The 22,325-nt window shown below is 38.6% G+C and overlaps 1 protein-coding gene across 2 annotated transcripts in view; it reads left to right on the forward strand.

Annotated features, from left to right (window-relative positions):
- LOC129237750 (thyroid receptor-interacting protein 11) overlaps positions 1-22,325 on the forward strand; it is a 118,684-nt gene that overhangs the window by 92,119 nt on the left and 4,240 nt on the right. For both annotated transcript variants that reach the window (XM_054872675.1, XM_054872676.1), the window contains 3 exons: positions 9,339-12,664; positions 17,792-17,955; positions 19,127-19,330. In XM_054872675.1, coding sequence (XP_054728650.1) covers positions 9,339-12,664; positions 17,792-17,955; positions 19,127-19,330 — 3,694 coding nt within the window. The remainder of the gene's footprint in view (positions 1-9,338; positions 12,665-17,791; positions 17,956-19,126; positions 19,331-22,325) is intronic.

Consider the following 22,325-nt stretch of genomic DNA (forward strand, 5'->3'; position numbering starts at 1 on the left):
GATTACCAACTTTTTCTCTCATTGCAAAATTTCTTGAGTGATAAGAATTTAGTATCAAGAGAAGATTGTGAAAATCTTTAACTTTCTTTGATTCGGAAGAGTATGTTTTGGCTGAAAATTCAGGTAATAGCAATCTTGAATACCAAATTACAATTTACGTAAAGTCATACCGGAAAATTTCATGAGTTCAAGGATCTTATTTCACATTCTGTCGAAAATATTCTCTGAGAATTGTGCTATGAAAGGGCAAGGTCACAGACGAAAGCCGCAAGATCTCAGCCAGCTGATATTGGCCCCTCCTAAATAAATAGCTGGTTTTCAGCTTTAACGCTAGAAACTAAAATTATTCTTATTGCTGGAAAAATTAAACAAGTAGAGGCGAAAACAAACAAGTAGACCGCTTTAAATAGATTTGCTTCCGAGCGTTAAAATAAATTTTGTTCGAATAAAAGCGGCTTGAATAGGTTGCTAAATAATCGCTCAGGGCCATATTTATTTAATTTAATACAAGTAGTTATTTGCTAACTAAATAAATGGTTCGCTAACAAACCAACAAGCCTGCCGTGTGCTGTACACACCTACACATAGTTACGTAGCTTCCAGACACATTTAGTGGGTAAACTTCTGTTTGCCAAAGGAAACTAGTAGGTATTTCCGTATCGTTGTTTAACGCATACATACATATACATATATACACTTGACTACACACATATGCACATACATATACATATATCAACAGCTGTTTTAGCTGTACGCATGAAGAGGTGATAGAAATTCCTCTATTTCTGTTCTTTCTACGGAACAACGCAAACTGAAATGCATTCTTGAGAGTAAAACCATCTAATTATTGCTTTCATATATTTAAAACAATACTAAAATAATAATTTCACAATAGCAACTACAACACAAAGTTAACAAAAGCTATTGGGAAAGCCCTTGACTAGGTTGGGCTCAGCGCTTGCTGGCGCGTGGTTGTTGCAACCGCGCTGACCATTTCAATTTCATTACTTCACCTGCAATTAGAGTTGACCCAGTTGCAATGTCTACAAAAGTGCACGCATGCGCCTATTTAACTACATACATACGTACACACATACACATATACAGTATGCCATTGTACGGGGCAGGCAAAGCCAGCGGTAAACATAACTTGATCGCATAATTAGCTGAACTCGCCCAAATGCGGTTTGACTTCTCTGCAACTATTTGTTATAGCTGCATTTGGTACTACACCATCGCTAAATGTAGGCTCATCTGCGGTTCACTTAATGTTTGCTAAGCATTCAATTTATGCAAAACAAATTCATCTTCTTTAACTACCCAAAAGTCAACGAAAATAACCATAAAGCAGTCGAATGCTGCTGCACGTCAGCGTCGTCATTTGTGCTGAATTATGGTTTGGAAAAAATGTGCAACCCAATAAGTCATAGCGACGAAAGGAAGTGAAGGAGGGAATTCAGAGTTGTAGGCTTTTAGCCATCCGAAGGCTTTTTAGGCTTAAGTTTGAGTTTTCGTTTTTCGCAAAATTATAGAAAAAGTTTTTTCTAATTGCAATCGCAAACCTTTGAGCGTGTTTCTGCCATGAAAAGCTTCTCATATCAACCATTTGCCGTTCGGAATCGGCTTAAGCCTGTAGGCCCCTCCATTTGTGGAACAACATCAAGACGCACGCCACAAATATGAGGATGAGCTCGGCCAAACATCCAACAAAAGGGTACGCGCCAATTATTTACTTTTGGTTTTTTGTTTTTTTTTTTGTAGTTGTCGCTTACCCAAAGAAAATAGTTAAATGAATTATTATAATTATTGTTATTGACAGTTTATTTATGATACAAAATAAATTCTATAGATAAATTAAAAGATTAGATTGGTCTTCAGCCACACGGGTCATAGAAAAGGTCGTATGTCTAGTATATGAGATTCCCTACAAAGTTCGGTGCGAATTTTCATGCAGCCTAGGCATTATTTTTATGTTTGTTAATGAATTTTTTTGAACCAACTATTTTAACCCTTTGCAATTTTTTCTTGGTCAAGTTTCATCAGCTTAGAACTTATCGAGTTTTGTCAATGACAAACAGATTCAACTGCATTTCTCAGGCCTCTTCTAAATTCAACTTTACTCGAGAGATGTTAAAATAAGTTATAGGCTGAGAGCGCAGTCATTTTATACAGGTTAGATGCATCAAGCTTGACCGTCAGTGCGTGGTGGAGGACATAAGCATAACCCAGAACCTACTGTATACTGCGATTCACTTGACCGGAATCACGGAAACCAATAGAAGGTGGTCTCTGACTATTAATTGCAGGGTCTGCAAACTGATCTGACCAAAACTGAATCTTATAATGACAAAATGTCTGCCTGGATTCGACAGATTTAACAGCGCCCTCACACGTGTTATAACGGTTCACTGCACTATTGGCACCCTAGCCAGTAGAATGGGTGTACTTCACAATGGCTTCTGCAAGAGTTATGAATATGAAGAAGGAATTGAGTCGGTACAACACCACCCGTGCGAAATATCTGGACGATTATTTCTTTGAAGACCTGGGAAATTTGGGACTAGTTGTCTTCGTAAAAACATCTAAGTGGTTTAAGCAACTTAGAGGCTGGAAATCAAATGCAGCTATCACAATGTGCTTTAGGATTACCGAGTGTAATCTACCTAACCTAGATGCATCAAATTTCCCAACCTAGCTTCTCCTGCGTCGTCAGAGGCGTACTCAAGTGGGCTAGCATTGTCATGACTCAATTGCTTACTTCAATCCCACAACGCCATCTTTACTGCAGTTTGAGAAGACGCAGCAAGTTTCGTTTACCATCTGTTTACGTATTATGTCCGTATGTGCGCTATTTTCCATCACGAAGAAACATTCACTTGAAAAATCTCGAGATTTCATTAGTAAAGTTTCAGCAGAGTTTCGCAGACAAATCCGATCCATTCAATTTTTTAAAGCGCCACACCCATATTGAGCACCTTTTTGCAGCCTGGTTTTATAAAATGTGTAAAAACAGCTTGTGGATCCTTGGTTTCCTGGCATTTTCATAATTTTATACATACAAATACGAGCGTCGCTTAAAAAGTCCGTGCAGAGTCAGAGAAATGGCGCTACCTTCGGTTATCGAGGTTATGTTTAGTTAGTAGCATCTCTTGGAAGCGTACACACCAAATTTCAGCAAGATCGAGCTGTTTCTTTGTGTTTGGCATTCGTTTCAAGCGAGGAAGAGGAGTGATTTTCCTTTTCCATCACGACAATGAACCAGCGCACGTCTCAGTAGGGTTCCAACTCCCTTTACATCTCCTCTATTCTCCAGACTTGACTCCCTTGGATCTCTTGGCCTACTATTTGTTACTTAATTTGAAGAAATGGCTGGCGGGAAAAAGTTTTTATTCAAAAGAGGAGGAGATTGCAGAAACGAAGGGCTATTTCTCAGACTTCGATCAATCCGGTTATTCAGAAGTTATCAACCAACTAGAACAGCATTGGGCGAAGTGTATGAGCCTAAAATGAGACTATCTCTCTCTCTCCCTCTCTCTCTATCTCTCTCTCGTTCTCTCTCTCTCTCTCTCTCTTTTCTTGCCTATCTTTGCCTTGCCCCTATTTGGGGTCGACCTTCCTTGTCCTTGCGCCAGCTTCCTCTGTCCTGCGTCGTTACATCATCGAGGTATTGTTCTCTTATGTCCCTTTGTATCGTATTTAGCCAGGTCGATTGTGCACTTCCTCTAGTTCTCGTTGGCTCAGTTATATGCATGGGGAGTTTGATGATTTGGTCTTCGTCTCTTCGCATTACGCCTCCGTACCATCTTATCCTGCCTTCTCTCATTTTCTTCTCGTGCCTTTACTCGTATATTTTTCACTTTATCCACGCGCGTTATTCCTATTGCTCAGCGATATATTTTCATTTCCGCCGCTGGCATCTTCTGGTTGTGCTTAGATTGCCCAAAATGCCGACCCGTACAGCTTTACTGGTGACTATGTCGAAACGTAAAAAAGGTTTAACCCAAATAATTAAGTAGCTTTTCTTTTTGATGGACTTTTCAAATGACCATCCTTTGCTGAAATTTTATGTCAAATTCTGAAATTTTTTTTCTCGTGATTTCATTCATTTTTCCAGTGCTTGAAATCCATTTTTCAGAGCGTTCAATACTTGTTCAAATTCCTTTTATGTATCCAAGTCTATAATATTATATTTTTGCTGGAATGCACTTATAACATACTTTTTGAGGATCAGAGCTACTCCCAGGTAAGTTTTGATGCTCTTATCTGTTTGATGCTGGTTACCTGTTTTTTCATGATATGCCAAAGATTATCGATAAAGTTGAGCTCAGTATTATTGCCCGACCAGACCAATATGAAAGTTTCCGTTTCTTGCAAATAAAATTTTACCTGACAAAACAAAAAAAAAATTAATATTTCATTTTGATACAATGATAACAAGCAGAAGCGCCTTGAAAAATTGGCATTTTCATGATTAAATACGCACAAATACGAAGGTCATTTGAAAAGTTCGTGCAAGGTCAGAGCGATGACACTTCTAGCGCAAATCGCGGTCATGTTTAATTAGTATCATCTCTTGGGAAACACACACCAAGTTTCAGCGATTTGTGAAAAGCGCGTTCCACTTAAAATTATTAAATTTACCTCAAATACCTGTTAATTACTTAACAGTACTCACTGTGCCCTCTGTTATTGCCTTCTGTCATAGCAGCATGTCAAAAACCTGCCTCCATCCGTTAACCTATCAGTAGTCATCGTGGTCGATGCCATTTAGTGATAGTTCCAAGAAACGAGGTTCGGAGAATGTGAAAGAGGTGATATGTAGCTGAGTTGATTCCAACTAAAAGATCCAGCTAACCAAAGCCAGCAAAGCGTTCCCAGAATATTGTGCTACGTCCCAGCTTAACCATTCTCCGAACTTACGTTTCCTCGGTAGTGCTCAGCGGTTTTTATTCTCACGTATGCTGGTTTTTTTTATTACCTGTTGCTATAGAAAATGGGAATTTTAACTCGTTCTCGAAACTGACTTGCTGCTAAGCAGTTTGAGTCTAATTTGTGTGTGCTTTGTGATTTTTTCGCATTCTCGGAGTGGATTGATTTTTGCTGGTTCATCGAGATTTTAAAGCAGCATCGTGGAGTCTTTTCATTTTCTATGAATCCTTTTTTAATGCCCTCAGCGATTTGAAATTATCCTGTGAGCTGGCGAGCTCGATTATTCGATCCAGCCTTAAATATCAGTTTGAGGAAAAATAAATCCATTATTTTTGCGTAAAATTTTTGCGCTCCTAAGTGCTTAATTTTAATTATTTAGTATTGCGAGGAATCGAACCAGCTCCTTAGGAGAGAACATTCCTTCATTCTCTAGTAGGTACGAGCCCTTCTGACGATGATCGAGAAGATTCTGTGCTTTCTGTGGCCTAATGTTTCACAGTTGTTGATTAAGTGTTCCATGGACTCCTCTTTATCACCCGCATAAACTAGTGCTAGATAGTCCTATTGTATTGAAGTGTTTACTCCAGGCAAAGTAATCTGTAAGTGCTCCACAGAGTAATCTGATACCCTTTTTGTATAGGGCTAGAGCAGAGTTTGCTCGGTTGGTATTAAAGTTCAGCAACTTTTTGGAGTGATTAAGACCGTTTATGGCGTTCCAGTATTCCTTGCTTTTTATGTTAGTCCATTTTTGGCTTCCTGTTTTAGTTTCTTTTTGTTCAAGCCGAAAAATGTGGTTGGTCCAATAAATGGCTTTGCCGCCCCTTTTTTGGCATAAAAGTCTGCCTTCTCGTTTCTTTCGTGTCCCTCATGTCCTGGTGCCCAAATCAGGGCAATCTGATTAAGATTCGCCAGTTTGATGAATGCATTGTTACACTCTATAAGCGTTTTTGAATTGAACGTTAAGCTATTTAAGGCTTTGAAGACTGATTGACCATCCGAAAGTATTTTAATTTTTACTTTTTCGATCCCTCTTTTGGATACGATTTTCCACTGTTTCCATAATGGCGAAAAGCTCCGAATTGAAAAATTTAAAATGTACTCAGTGTTAAAGATTTGTTTGCTCTAGGCCCCACTATTCCTGCTACTACCCCCTGGAGCGTTTTGGATCCATCTGTATACCATATTTGCGAGTCATCATGTAGCCATGTTGGACTAGTGTTCCACCTTTCTCTAGGCGGGAAGATAATATGATAATGAAAATATAATAATAACTAAGTTCTTTTCTTTACGATTTATTTTAGTAGAATAACTGCGCTTGGTTTTTTCCTGTTTCTTATACCTGCTGATGGAATTGCGCGTGCCGACCACCTTCCTTTTCATTTTTTTCCCAATTTTTCCTACTAAATTAATTAAAGCTTAAGGCGCATATCAGCTATAGGTCTTACCTAGGCTCTAATTTTAAAATTTTTATACATAAATTAAAAAAAAAAATCAAATAAATCCGTATTTAATAAATCTGCCCTTTAGTCCTCTCACTTTGGTTTATTGGGTCCCCATGCGGGTATAACGCACGAATACTTGTACACATGCAAATAAAATTTACACAACTATGTTAGCTGGTTAGTAGTTAATAGAGGAGGTGAAATTATTCTGCACAATGGCGTATGACGAACCAAATTGCAATGCTTTCGGCTGTTGCTGTGTGACTCTGCCTGTGTCCAGTGCTACTGGGCTAACTTAACTTGTTGCCCGTTTTGCTATTGTGGTCGCCGCCTTTGCTGGTGTGCTCTCCAATTGTCGTCAATGCCTTTGCATTTTGTATTGTCGCTTGAGTGATTTTGAAAATAGCGGAACGACTGAATGGAAACGCAGGCACGCACGCACGCACGCTCGCAGACACTCGAAACAAGCTCAAGTATGCAATTTATTTAAATACGCACGCTTACAGACATAATCATTTAGCTAAGCATTTATGAGAATAAGAAAATAAATGGAGAAGGTGATGCTGCATTGGCAAGTGTTTTGCGTGAAAAGTTGCATGCAGGCGCATAGCCGCCCGTCATTTGTAGTGGAACTTCAATTTAGATGTGGCTTAAGAAAAGGCGTTAAGATTAAATTAGCGAGTAGCGGAATGTGTTCATTAATATTTATTACCTAAGTGGCACCTTTGTGTTGACTTTAATGAGTCGGATGACATTTTATGCAGCCTTATTTCTATGCGTTTGCGCCGACTGAAAATTTAAATGTGACTATGAAACTTCATTTCAACTCATTTATAATATTAAATCTGTGGCTACAGAAGCTTACAAATTAGAGGTACAATATAAAGAAAATGTTTTTTAAATAAAACTTAAAAGTAGTCGTATATTTCATTTTCAATTCGATTGATTTAGTCCATGACATGAGGAGGTATACAATTTTAAATAAAAGTAATGTAAATGTTAATAACATCACCAATAACAGAGCAAAATAAACTAACAGTACAGAGCGCCAATGGAAGATTTAAAAGTAAACCTCGTACATGGTAAATCAATATTTTTTTCTTTTTTTTGAGATTTTATTGTACTCCAAAAGTGCTCTGGTTGTAGGTGGAATATGAAATGTCATTCTGTACGCTCACGTAAAGTAGTTTGTTCGAGTTTAAGGGGTTACATGGGTTTCGTCGGATAAAAAAGGCCTATTTTCAATTTTTTTTTTCTAAGTAAAAAATTACTTATTTAATTCAAACTTTTTTCTGTCTTATAGATACATATTTAAAGAATAATTTCTGAAATTTCCAAAAAAAAAAAATTAAAACTCCTCCATTGTGACGTCATTTCCGGTGACCCCTCGAAAAAAAGGTGCGTCCGCGTAGTCAGCATAACTCCTGACAGGCTCATCAAAAATAAAAAAAAACAAAAATAAGTGCTTTAGTTAAGACCATAAACTCGTGCTTGAACGAAGGAAAGAAAAAAAGTAAAAATTGGAATTTTGGCAGACATTTTTGCAAAAAAAAATGAAAATTTCAGTCAAATTTGCTTGACATTTTGTTTTTGTTTAAATAGTTGTAATTGAAAAAAAAAACAAAATCTTTCGTTCAAGCACGAGTAAATTGTATTTCGAACACCTATGTAAAATTTCATCAAGACCGGTTGAGTAGTTTTCGAGAAAATGTGACAACCGACTTTGAAAACACGGTTCCGAGAAAAACGCGTTTAAAGTTTTGAGTAACAATAAAAGTGGCTTGGAGCGCACACCTTCCAAAGGCTGTATCTCCGAATTTATTATTCGAATCGACTTGAAAATTTAGGATAATATTCCTGAGATGTTGTAGAAATTAATAAGCAAAAAAAAAAAATCGTTTTTGAACCAACGAAACCCATGTAACCCCTTAAGGCAGGAATTGTCACTTGCGAAGCGAATGAAAATATAGGCGAATTTAACAGCCGCGAATTGTGGTATGAGAATCTCCAGCGAATTCACCACAAAATGGCGAATGAGCGTCGAAAATGAATTTCCTGTATTGCCACTCGCGAAAATACTACATTCGCTTCGCCATTACTGTCAAAATTTGCCTACTGCTTATTCTATTCGCATTGGAAAGATGTATATAAAAAATATAAATAAATATGGTGGATAAAGAAGAATGATAAAAACAAGGTTACGCCCATCAGAGAGTACGTGACGTCGCCCTAACATGGTTTTGCAGTAATGCCAGCTTTTTGCTCTTGGCAATAAATACGGTGCTTTTTTATACTCAAAATGCGAAAATTTTTGAGTTTTGTGTTTGTTTCTTTTTTTATTGTAGTCTGATGCTACAAAAATTCCAAGTTAAGAAAAAAATTTGTATAATTAAAAAAAAAATTAAAAAAACCCACTCTGAGAAGATTTTTGTGCTGCTGAAAATTTGTTGATTCTTATAAAATTTGACGTTTTGAAAGTGTAAATCTAATTTTTCGCTCCTTTTGAGGTTACCCGAGAATATTAGATCTGCTTCTCTCTACCCCTCTTAACATTTAAAACCTTTTTATAAGTTTTAAAAAGCATTTTGAATTTACTGAATACGAATTAAAGGTACAGAGGTTTAATTATAGCAAAAAACCACAAAAGACCCGGGTAATACTTAGAAGCCATAACGACCTCTTTGAAAAGGAAGTATCTTATCTTCTTGCATAACCTCAAATACAACAAAAAAGTATTTTCCGGCCCTCTATGGTGTATACTAAAGCATTAGAACTAAATAACTTGCCTTAGAAGTCGCGATTTGGCTTTTTGAGAGAAAAGTTAGGATATTTCAATGGCATACACAATTATGAACTATACCTTTACAAGACCCTATATCAGCTATCCCTACCTTCAGCCAAACTCTTCATTAAATTTTCATCTACAATAAATTTTTACTAATTTGTAATCATTTTGCCTCTTTCTAGCCTACAAAGGATGACACAAATGCAGCCACTCCGTTGGAAGACAGCTGGTGCTGGGAACCAGAAAATGTCAAATCTGACAATGATCACTCCTCGCAATCATCGAGTAGCGGCACTGGCAACGAAATGGTCAACATTACTCTGGAGGAGGTGCCACTGGGCAGCAGCGCACGCACTTCATCCAAAAAACGAGTACCACGTGCTTCCAATGAGCATAACGTGGCACTCGAAAAGCGGAATCAGCAATTGGAGGAGGAGAATAAGCAGTTGAATTTGGCGCTCGAAGAGTTGGACAATCAACACAATCTGGCTATGCAGAATGTGCTTGAACTCAAAACCGATCTACAGCAGAAACTCACAGCTGTTACCAACAGTTATGAGGCCTTGAAGAAGGAGCACGCCGACAAATTCATAAACAGTGAATTGGCAACGGCCACAATGCAGAAGCAATTAGAGAGTCTAGCGAAACAACAAGAAGTGTTTGAATCAGAGAAACAGGTGCTGCAAACTCTGGTTACTAATTATGAAGCTGAGATCAAGAAGTCCACTGAGGATATGGCCGATTTGCAAGCATTGCTCGATAAAAAGACGCAAGATAATGTGGAACTTATTGAAAAGGTGAAGGCTGCCGGGCATTTGACAGACAAAGCTGAGGCAGAAATGGCTCAACTTCAACTGCGTGTGGAACAATTAATGAAGGAACTGGAAGATGCAAAACAAATCAAGGAGAAAAAGACATCAGAGTCGTCGACCAGTTCAACTGGCAAGCAAAGCGAAGACGAGTTCATTGTGGTGCGTGAAGGTGACGCCAATTCTTCGGGCCCCGCCACGCCGCCGACAAAGGAAGAGCTAAAGGACAAAATTGTGCAATTGGAAAATCGAGTCTCGGAATTGACATTGGAAAATGGCAGCTTTGCATTGAAATTGCAAGACTGTGAAATGGAAAAGGAACTGGCGTTGACGGTGCTGCGTGAAAATATGCAGGAACTACAGACCCGTTGTGAGGAAACCGATGGCGCTTTGCAAGCTGCGAAAGAACAATTAGAAGAACAACAAGAAAAACTGGAAGCTTTGAAAGAAAAGGCGGCCGAAGCTGTCATCGCACAGCAACAGCTAAAGGCGCTGACTGAAGAGAAAGTAAAGATCGAGACGGAGATTACCAACATGAAGGAGAGTTTGCAGAATGCTTTAGAGCTTGAGAAGCGATTGTTGTTGTCTGAGAGTGAGAAAGAAAGTCTGCAGATTGAGTTACAGGGTCTACGTGCCACACAAGAGCGCGTCACCGAGCTGGAGAGCAAAGTGCAAAACTTGATGGTTGAGAATCAACAGTTGCACCTAACTGCAGATGTTGAAGCAGAATCTGATAACTACAGCGCTGAGTTAGCGGAACGTCTTAAGTCGCTGAATGACGAAAACGAAAGTCTACGTGCTGAAGTACTTTCGATGGCGCAAGCGAAATTCCGAGAAGCCATTGCTGAGGAAAAGCAAGAGGTCACCGATTTGGATGCTGATGATGATGAGCCATTAACGGTGGACAAAATAAGAGAGTTACTCAGCTCACACATAAAATCCAAGCTGACGAACGAAATGGAAGAGGCTTGTCGAGCAGTGCAGGAGCGCGTCACCAGAACTGTCAATGCAATGGAACGGAATATATCTCGTATGTCTGAGGAAATACTCGATTTACAAGACAATAAAATGGTTTGGGATCATGAGAAAAAGACGCTTGAGGCCGACATCTCCCAGTACATTCTACAGTGCGACGAATTAATGAAAAATAACGAGATATTACTGAACGAGCTGGAGAACTACAAACGCAACAAACTTGAAACGATTCACGAACACAACGAAGAAAGTCTTATGCAGCTGGAAGCACAGCTGGAGGAGTCTAGTAAGTTGAACCAGTCTTTGGAGCAAGAATATGATGAATTAAATAAAAGCAAGGATGAACTCGAACTAGAGAAACAAGCGCTGACCGAAGAGTTACGCGCCATCCAACTGCGTTTCAGTGAGCTGCAAACAGCCGAAAACGATCTCAAGTTGCAGGTCGAGGCATTAGAGTTAGAAAAAGGAAATTTGCTGTTTGAGCTAAATGAGCAAAAGTCCATCAATTGTAAGCAAACAGACGATGATGTAGCGCTAAAGAGCGCTGAAGAAAAGCATCAAAACTTAGAAGGTCAATTGGTGCGATTGAGCAAAGATCACGCAGATTTGGTAGCAGCCATGCAGACGCAAAAATCAGCACTGCAGGATGCCATTAAGAAACGAGAGGAAGCAGAGAAAAAGTTATCGGAGCAAGAGATGCTTGTGATGCGCATGCGGCAAGATGCAAAGCAGCTGGAAGAGGAACGCGATCGGAGCGGTGACGTTCAAAAGCAACTCGATGAACTGGCCACACTTAATCAGCAGTTGAATCAGGAAGTATTGGCCAAAGATATAGTAGTGGAGAGCCATAAGAAAAAAATACTAGAAACGAGTGATTATTTAGCTAAAATACTCGAGCAGTTTAAAGAGTCCGAGCAAATAATAGCAGAGAAGGAAAGCGCATTGAATGAGATGCGTAGCCTGCTAGCAGAGAAAGAGAAAGAAAATGATGAGTTGCAAGAAAAGCTACAACAACAAACAGTTAATGTCGAACACTTGTCGCAGCTGAAACAGGAGAAAGAAGCACTCATAGCCGAATTTGAAGAGTTAAAGCGGAAATACGAAGCGCACAGCGTCGAGCTAAAGACATTGCAAGAATCGGCGGTAACATCTACCAGTACCGATGCGTCAGCAATTACACGAATTGCACAGCTTGAAGCAGAACTCTTGGCTACAGCTGATTTGCAAAAAACTGTCGAAACATTGAACTACGAGAAGAGCGAAATGATTAAGGCGCTGCAACAGAAACATGCGGAAAACATGCAATACTACACAGAAATTCAACGTCTGCAGCCACTTGTACAACAACTGCAAGTTCAACAACAAGAAAAACCATGCGATAGATGCCCAACGCTAGACAGCACGCTAAGCGAGTTACGTAAGGAGCTGGAGAAGCAGCAAGACCAAATAAAATTCCTCAAAGAAAAGTCCGATATACTCACGACGAACTTACTGACGGAGCAGACAAACCAGCGGCTGATACAGCAGGAGAAGGCGGAAGTGGAAGAGCAAAATGCGGCTATACGTAAGGATTTAGAGCGACTGCGAGAACATTTGCTAGAAGTTGAAGATATGCATACGCAGGAGACGGTGGAAATGCAGCGAGAGTTGGAGGAGACCAAAGCAAAAATGATAGCACTGCAGGATGATGTGGCGAAATCAAGCAACGCCTACACATCGGCGAGGTGAGTTCAAAATAGGAACAGCTTTAGGAGCTTGTTATACATATAAATTAGCTGTTGTTATAATGGTTCGGCAAAATACTCGTACCCTGAAAGGGTGTACGCTCCAATTATATATATTGGGTTGGGGAGTAAGTTCGTAGCGTTTTTACCGAAGACTTTTATTGAAACAAAAAACAATAATTATATCAATGAGTTACTCAATTATATTTTCGTCGTTGCTGTTGACAACGACCAATTTGTTGCCGCCAATAATCGCCTGGTCCGGTGTCAAAAAAGTGGTTGAGCGAGTTTTGAAGCACCTCTTTGTTATCGAAAGTAAGGCCCTTCATATGGTTTGACAGGGATCGGAAAAGATGGTGGATGCTGAAGGACCTCCTACTCGACCTCTTGTAGTGCGGCTTTGACGATTTGTGTAACATGGGGCCTGGCGTTGTCGTGAAGGAGTATAGTTTGACCATGTCGATCAGGTCATTTCAGTCGAATAGTCTCATTCACGCGGTGTAGCTGGGCGATCTAGAGCCCCTTGTTGACCGTGACATTATTTTCGAGCATTTTCCAGTGCACTATGCCCTCCCAGTCCCACCAAACACAAATCAAGAACTTCTTTGGGCTTGACTCTCGGCTTTGGCGTATCTCCTGAAGCCACCCAGTCCTTTCTTTGCTTCATATTGATGTATAGGCACCATTTCTCATCTCCCGTGACGGTTCGGTACAAAAAGCGCTGTTTATGATCGCGTGTTGCTCGTTCGAAGGCGACTTTCTTCGTAATTTTCCTTGAGCTCGTGAGGCACACATACTCTAAATTTTTTGGCAAATCCCATTTAATCTAGGCGGTTCAGAATCGTTTTATGATCGCAGTTCATTTTTAAACCGGTTTCCGGTTTGGCGGCCGTTCTGCTTCAAAAGTGATTTGAGACGTTCTTCACTGAATTCGGAACGGTCATCGACGTCAAAGTCACAATTTTAAACTTTCCAAACCATTTTCATGCTGGAAACCTTCTCTATTCACGTCGTAATTGTCCCGGTCTGCTTCGGCAGCTTTTTGACCTCGATGAAAGGCAAAGAAGAGCAGTTGTCGAAAATGTTGATTTTTGCCTCCTGGGTATTCCATTTTTAAGCCTCATCATGCACTCTGCTTTGAGTTGATCTGTTCTGTTAGATGACCAGCTCAGTTCATAGAATACTTTCACTATTATAAACACGTTTGCAGATCTTCCTTGCTTTGATTTCGCTGCGACTGGGTACCCAGAATGTTTTTAAGATCTGTCGATAGATCGTCAAGGTTGTTGTTAATTTGACTGGGCGACGGTTCTAGACAATTCTATGGCTTGAAAAGAGAGAGATATAATATTAAGCTACTTGTCTCCGATGACCCGATTTGTCTGGGCGACGATTCTACGGATTGAAGTGACAGAGAATATTAGCCGACCAGTCTCCGATGACCAAAATAGTGACACTGAGGATAAAGACGATAGCAAACTGGTTGGGTTAAAAGCAAAAGTAACATTTTGGCCTAAATTAGTGCCATTAAGGGTCAGAATTCGCATGATAGGATTCAAAGCATCCTTGACTTGTAGAGTTTAAACGTTGCTGTCCGCGCATCTTAAAAATTCTTGAAGTAACTCAAAAATAACGAAAGAATACTTGCCTTTAGAGCGAGATGAGGACTGTTAGGAAATTATTAGGTATTTTCGTAATCGATATCTTAATACAATGATTTGTGATGGAATGCCGAGGCAACAGTCGAGAAAAACAACCGCCTAAGGTTTTTGGCGCTTGCTTGATTTCATTTGATTAAAACCAAAAATATTAAATTGGGGATGAATTCGTTTGTTTTTAACTGGTTTTGCTAATCTTTCAGTGCTTGAAAACAGCGCCAATATTGCCATAGGAATGCAATTAAGGATAAAAAATAATATTTTCCAGGAAGCCAATAAGTCATGGGGAGAAGAAAATACTTGTGTTACAATCAGGCTAATTTGGCCGCAAATATATAAGAAGAGATTAGGAAAATTGCTCAACCTCCAAGAGAGAACATTTCGAGGGTCATGGATTTTGCCACCGATCATTGGCTGTTAGGTAGGCACTCTTCTAGGCTAGGAATATATTCGCATAAATATTGCAGAAGTTGTTGAGAGGAGGAAGAAAAAGAAACAGCTAGGCACTTCCTCTGTAATTGTCTAGCCTTAGCTGGGAGTAAAGCAAGATTGTTAGGAAAGCACCATTTTGACTCTCTTACGGAACTAACCGATGTTGGGATAAAACGTATCCTACGTTTCATAAGAGAGTCTAACTGTTCCATGAAAAAAATGAACCGTAAGGTTCCTGTATTACACAGTGCTACCACAACAGATCTACATCGTCTATATGAGTTGGCTACTCTAAACCGACTGCCACAAAAACCTAATCTAACCAAAGAACTAAAACTCCGAGGTTAGAGAACAAAAAAAAGGAGCTAAATCAAGTTACAAAAATCGTAATCTGGCCACACTGATTACCAATTCGACTGAAATTGAAATTTTAAAAGGTCGAGCCAAGTAGCACCACAAGATTTGGTGGCTCCTAAAACACTCAGGCTAATCAGCCCATGGAATTTAGAGCTCTGGAACGAGGGTAGATAGTCAAGGAGGGAAGGAGTAAAGTATTAGAGAAAGAGATAGGAAAGAAAAGAGACAGAGATAGAGAGTTAGTCCTGTGAGTATTTCCGAGATTCTTTGGCAAATCTGTACATATCCTCCAGTTTTAGAGAACGAATATTACTCATTCTCACGCCATTGAAACCCAAAACTCGTAGCGGTACTCTAGCAAAGGCAGGACACTCACAGAGAAAGTGCTCAGTGCTATCCGCCTCCTCTAAGCAAGACAAGCACATCGGGTCCTCAATGATTCCAATGGTGGTCATATGCTGACCCCATGGGTAGTGTCCTGTAATAATATCGATCATCAACCGAACGTCTTTCCTTCCAAGTTCTAGTAGAAAGTTTAACAGTTTTCTGTTCGGACTTGTCACAAAACAGTTTGTAGTTCTGCAGCGTTCTAGACCAGATCATAGCTCTTTATGTAAATAGCATGCATAATCACTGCTCCAATTCATGATTCCTGCTGAACTGAGTCCAATTATTGCCTCTGGTCACTGTGGAGGAACCGCTGATCCACGTTTGGCCAATTTCGTTTGTTTGAACACCGGAGTGCCTTGGATCCCATATAAGTACAAGTGTGTTTTGTCTTGCAACAGAATTAAGCTTCTTCTTACATTCATGAACAATCTTTGAGGTTTGCTTCGCGTTCTCCAGGGCCTTCAGTGCAGCCTGACTGTCACTAAAGACTCCAATCTGTTTCGCGCTCCATCTCCTCTCGATTATCCATTCGGCTACTTTCAGGATGGCAAAAACTTCTGTTTGGAAAACAGTTGCCATTCCTTCCATAGTGTAATGATACCTATTACTTTCGTTTAAGTACCATCCGGCTCCAGACTCTATTTCATTCTTGGACCCATGGGTAAAGAAAATATCCATCAAACCTCCCTGATTGCATTCTGGATTACTCCATTGCTCTCGCAATGGAAATCTGAGATGAAATTTCCTTCCAAATGAAACTGTGGTCGTCTTTAGGTGCCAAAAACAGTGGATACTGCTCAGATAGCATCTCAAAGAGTTCTCTGTGTCCCGAAGTTCCGTCTGCGGAACCATATTTATGGACTAGTGTGATGTCACGAAAATCAGCTGATATTGTCAATTTCGCTGAGAGCAACGTTACGGGACTACGATAGGTGCCACCTTATTATTCTACCATTATTTCATTACACCACCTCACTTCGCCATCGTGGCTTTTGCTGTTAAACGTAAAACGAAGCCGACTATAGCGTTTCAACAAATTTGTTTGCCTGTTTTGTAATCTGCGCATTAACAGGAAGTTGGAAAGATGACTTTAAATACTTACATGCATTTGTGAGAAAAATTCTAAAAAACCCCCTTACTTTTTAAATTGAGTTATATTCATAAAATTTATTTCACAGATAAGTCACAAATTGAGTTTAGATAAAAAAGTAATGAAAAATATTTTAAAAGAAGTAAAATTCGCTGTGCATAGAAAACGTGCCTTCTTTGAAAGTTGTTACTTTTTTCTCTATGTACCGACATTTACTAGCATATTTTATGCTATATACTCAAATGTATACCGACACATAGAAATATGTGTGTATGTATGCACAAATAGGTACACGACTACCATTCCGCCGTACCGTTGGCGTTGGTTGGTTGTCGACGCAGTAAGCATTAAAAATAGAAAACGCCTTGAAAGTATAGTGAAATTATCACCTAATTACGGGGCAAACAATATGTTCTGAGCACCGGCAAGCACAGCGGGGGTGTGCATGTGAGCACTGTGCTAAGACGGAGACAAAGCGAGCCAGTCGAACTGCAGGCATACACGCACACACACACGCATACACGAAGCTTTCTGCATATGTGTTTACACTGGTGGCAGCCTGACATTACCTACGTTTCGTCATCGCACCTCTGCCGCTGGCTGTTGGCTGTTGGCCGTTTTCTGTTTGTTTTTCTTTATAGTCTACACTTTTCTGTACGCTCCAGTATTGCACCGACGCGCACAGCAACAAGGCAGCACAAACATCAGCAGTCGCAGTCATAGGTAGAAGTAACCTGCTATCGCTTTTAAGCCTTTCGTTAAGCTTCGTCACGACTCACGGCAATTGGTGTGCCAAGCGATAACGTGTCACATAGCGTTGGAAATTAGTTGAATTCGATATTGCGATGGCATAGGCAAGATAGCAAGAGGGCAGGTGTGTGAGTGCGGTATTTTAGTGCGATCGACGGGTGCTATCGCTGCTGCTGTTGCGCTATTGGTGCTCCTGTTTCTGCCAATGCAGCCAATGCGCATTTGCAACGCTACAACAAAATTAGAACATTCGCGCAGTGCAGGCTCAATAAGGCGGGCGCGTGTATGTAGCTAGCTGGTGGCTAGGCTAACGCTGCTACGCTTCAAATGCAATGCATTAGTTTCGTGTTGGTAATAAAACAAATTTTTATATTGTATATGTACCCATGGCTGTTGCAATTTCTGGGAAAATCAATTTTAATAAATGCGAATTTTTTCGATTTTTCACAGTATACGCGCCAATCAACATGCCGAGACGTTGCAGGCTCAGTATGCGCTCGTGCTGCAGCAACGCGACGAGTTAGTTAACAAGCTGAGCTTGGCCGAGGATCGAGAATCGAAGAATCAGGCGGCGTTGTGTAATTTACAGTGTGCGCTCGAGCAGTTCCAAAATGGTGAGTTGGCAAGTCGTCCGCATGGGCAATGCAAGTATGGAGAGAAAATAGAATATAAATATTTAGTTAAAATAAAGGGTGATCAATTTAGAGGCATCGGATGTGTTTTGTGTAAAATTATTCATGACATTTATTTATTAAAGATAATTCTGCAACTAGGTCGTAATTCGGCCATCCGTAAACATCAAGTTTGAATGACTTGCTGGAGGACTTCGGTCGGTATCTCATGAAAAACTTTAGTAATGTTGGCTTCTAATGTCTCAATCGAAGCTGGTTTATACACAAATCCATTAGACTTTACATACCTCCACAAATAAAAGTCCAAAGGTGTGATATCACATGATCTTGGTGGCCAATCTGGTCTGACTGGTCCGAGACGAGAGATAAATTTGCTTACTGAAACGACGACGCAGTAAATCCATTGCCTCACGGGCTGTAAGGTTGGAGATCACGGGATTCAATTTCCGGCATCAAAAAGTTGTTTATCATGGCGCGATAGCGTTCGTCATTACATTTCCGCCAGCCTCGTCTTTGCAGAAATATGAGCCGCTAATTCATCCAGCTCATAGGCCGCACCAATCGGTTGTTTTCAATGGATGTAATGGCTGCTCTTGAATGGCTTCGTATTGCTCTTCAGCTCAAATATGGCAATTTTGTTTATTCACGTAGCCGTTAAGCCTAAAATGGGTCTCATCGCTGAACAAAATTCGGCTTCCAAAATGCGGATCTTCGGCGAGTTTTTTACGAGCTTAACGACTGAAATTATGACGCTCTGGAAGATCGCCGGCTTCAGACCTGGACTAGCTCTATTTTATATGCTTCCAAGCCAATAGCCTTGCGTAAAATCGCTCAAGTTGTACCATAAGATAAACCAAGTTGTTGAGATTGGCGTCGAATCGATTTTTCCGTATCTTCGGCAAAACTCTCATATACAGCCGCAATACTCTCTCACTTCGGACTGTACGTGGTCTAATCGATCGAGTGTCATCCAATAACGTAAAAATATTCTCAATGAATACTGAAAAAATTATGTATTTAGTTTAACAGTAGTCAAAAACCCCTATTGGGAAAAAGTACCTCCAATCTGATCACCCTTTACATACACCTATTTTGTAAAAGCTTTTGAAAATTTTATGAAATGTGCCTGTAATACTTTTCCTTTTGCCAACAGACAAACAAAACGACATCAAAGCCGCCACGCATAGCATACGCAAGGAGCTGCAACAGGAGCAGGCGAAGCAAACGCAGTTGCAAGCGGAGATTGGCGCATTGCAGCAGCAGCTGGCTGAGGCGAAGCAGGGTTTGTGTGCAGCAGCACGTCTCTCCGATCAGTTGGAGGCGTGCCAGCGTACGATAGCCATGTTGCGTGAAGAAGGTGAATATCGCTTACGTTTACGTTTACGTTTTCTGTAAATAAACTGGCAAACGAAAAAAATGAAAAGGGGCGAAATATTGTTTACTAACACTTGGCTAAAAAATAATAATTTACATAAAATATAATAGCGCCAGCTATATTTAAAAAGAAAATATTTATTAATTGCAATATATGGCCGCAAATTGTTGTTACTAACCCACCACTACCCCATCTCAATGAACCACGTCAGCCATAAGGGAAATCTTCAATAACAGCACGCAAACAGGCATTTGGCATTAATGACCCGAGTAACCAATTTGTTAATAATAACTGCATTGATGAGTCAAAAGAGATAAAAAAAGAGAAATTAAAAAAAAGAAATTAAAAAAAGAAGAAATTAAAAAAGAAGAAATTAAAAAAAAGAGAAATTAAAAAAAAAATGTTAAATTAATATTTTGTTGCAATGTTTCCCTTAAGCCACGCTGATTGATTCTTAAAGGTAAATATCAGCTGGTAATTCTGGGATTTTTCCAATTTTCAAACACTCGGAATTTCAGTTGGTATACACTTTTACGAATTCTATGTAGACACCGCAAAGCAAGAAAACTAAAAAAAAAAAACGAATTAATAAATGATAAATATTGTATATGTAATTATCATGCGCATCATCTATCTGCACCAACACCACCACATTAACAAAAAAGTAAAAAAAAAATAAAATCACAAACTAAATCGTAAACCTTTATAAACAGCAAAGACACAATCATTATTCACAGCCACATTGCCACGATCGTCAATAATTCCATAATCTCTCATAATAATATGACTAGCGGCTGCTTCCACGCGCTCTCCACCTCATCAAAGAATAACAAAACGCGCATATGCGCGCTTAGCGCCTCCGAATGTATGGTGAATTAAAAGTTGTACTAGCAGAATTTTCGGTTGATGGATTGCAAACAGCTAAATGATTGAATTAGATAGCTTTTCGTATGCATAAATATTGTTTGTTTTTTTCTCTCCTAACACACACTTTATTATGCATACATACATACTAACATTTTTATAACCAATTTACAAAGTGTAGATTTAATTTTAAAACATAATCACCACATAAATACAAAAACAAAAAAACCTCCTTTAGTATTAATTTATTCATCTACCAAAAAGGCATAAATAAGAGTACTTTTGTGAGCATAAAATATTTCAAAGAAAGATGTGCACTTACAAAAAAATTTACTTGATCTAAATATTGTCTGTGAATTTATCTTATAAGTTAGAAATTAATGCAATTTCAAATTCATTTATTATATTTTTTATAATTTTATAATATTATAATTTTTATTATTATATAATTGCTGTACTCTTGTACTTTTATCGGCAGTTTTTAGAGCGATTTTTCGTAGTAGCGACATACTAAAATACCACCGCAATAGCAGTAGTAAACTTATCGCTGCACTCTCGCCTTGTCGATTCATAATAAATATCATGGCATATTTTCACCAGCCAAATACAATTTTTGGTTTTGACAATGTAGAGCAAGAACATAGAGTTTCAAGAGTTTCACTCTCTTCTAGTTCATTGCAAAATCTGCAGCTGTCATTGTTTGCAATTCCCATCTTGTATGCGTGTGCCACAAACAAAAAAAAAAAAACAAAAAAAAAACAAAAAAAAAAAAAACTTAAAAATAAATAAAAAAATGCACAACCTAGCAGATAGCACTTAAAATACAATACTTCAATTTATCAAAGACTTAAAAGGTATAAGTATGTAAATTGTAATTTTGTAATTTCGACGCACAATCCCGTTTGCAGCTTAAAAAGTAATGCACACAAGATGTCGATTTACTTAAAATTTTTCCTTTGTGACATTTTCTATAACTTTGTTATCAATCCGCCTCTAAAGTTTTTCGAAATTATGAAAAAACTATAACCTATGTATTTCTTAACTAACATAAAATCCATACAATCTCTGTCGGCATACTCTGTTAGCTTTCTCTTCTCATAAACATGTTAGCAAAATTATCATACAATGCTCACTAGCATTAACATTCGTCTGTTATGTTAACTTCAAATGCTTGCAGTTTTCCATAGCCAAGCGCTTTTAGGTAATATATTTACTAATTATTTATTTTTATTTTATTTTATAAAAGTTTACATAACGATACAATTATTATATAAATTTACAAACTAACGCAGCACTAGCATACGTAATAGATACATTCTATTTCTTAGCATAAAATCCATGCAAGCTTTCCCAGCATACTCTGTTACTTTTCTCTCTCTTATTTGCATACATGTGAGTAAGGTTAACGTAGAGTGTTAAGTAACATTAACAGTCGTCTGCTATGTTAATATCGAATGTTCTTAGTTTTTCATACTCAAGCGCTTGTAGGCAATTTAGTGATAGCAGCAAACGTATGTATGTACATATAAAATAAGTTTTGGCTAACTTTTGATTTTGCAGACATTTTATATGCGTAATTGATACCAGTATCTACATAGTAAAATAGTGATTTTCGTGAATTAAAAATGCATAGCGACTACTCAGTTTCTGGTGCCTTTCGTATATGAAGGGAAAATCCCGGGCTATGCAAAGCTGCTGTAGCGCTTGCTTTTGAATTTTCTACCTCACTGAGTGTTCAACTGAGATTTTGAATTTGGCAATTAATTTTGGTGTTAAGTATTTAGATTTGAAATGGCCAAAAGCAGCAGTGTAACCCAAACAGATTTTTCGACTATTTTAGAGTCTTATGTTAATTTATTATTTAGTTGCACTGCTAGCGCTGCGTTTGTTTCAGTTTACCTAATAATTTATTATTATGTAAGCTTTTTAAAATAAAATAAAATAAAATAAAATAAAATAAAATAAAATAAAATAAAATAAAATAAAATAAAATAAAATAAAATAAAATAAAATAAAATAAAATAAAATAAAATAAAATAAAATAAAATAAAATAAAATAAAATAAAATAAAATAAAATAAAATAAAATAATATAAAATAAAATAAAATAAAAT

Source organism: Anastrepha obliqua, chromosome 2, assembly GCF_027943255.1.
Source record: "Anastrepha obliqua isolate idAnaObli1 chromosome 2, idAnaObli1_1.0, whole genome shotgun sequence".
Classification (NCBI taxonomy): domain Eukaryota; kingdom Metazoa; phylum Arthropoda; class Insecta; order Diptera; family Tephritidae; genus Anastrepha; species Anastrepha obliqua.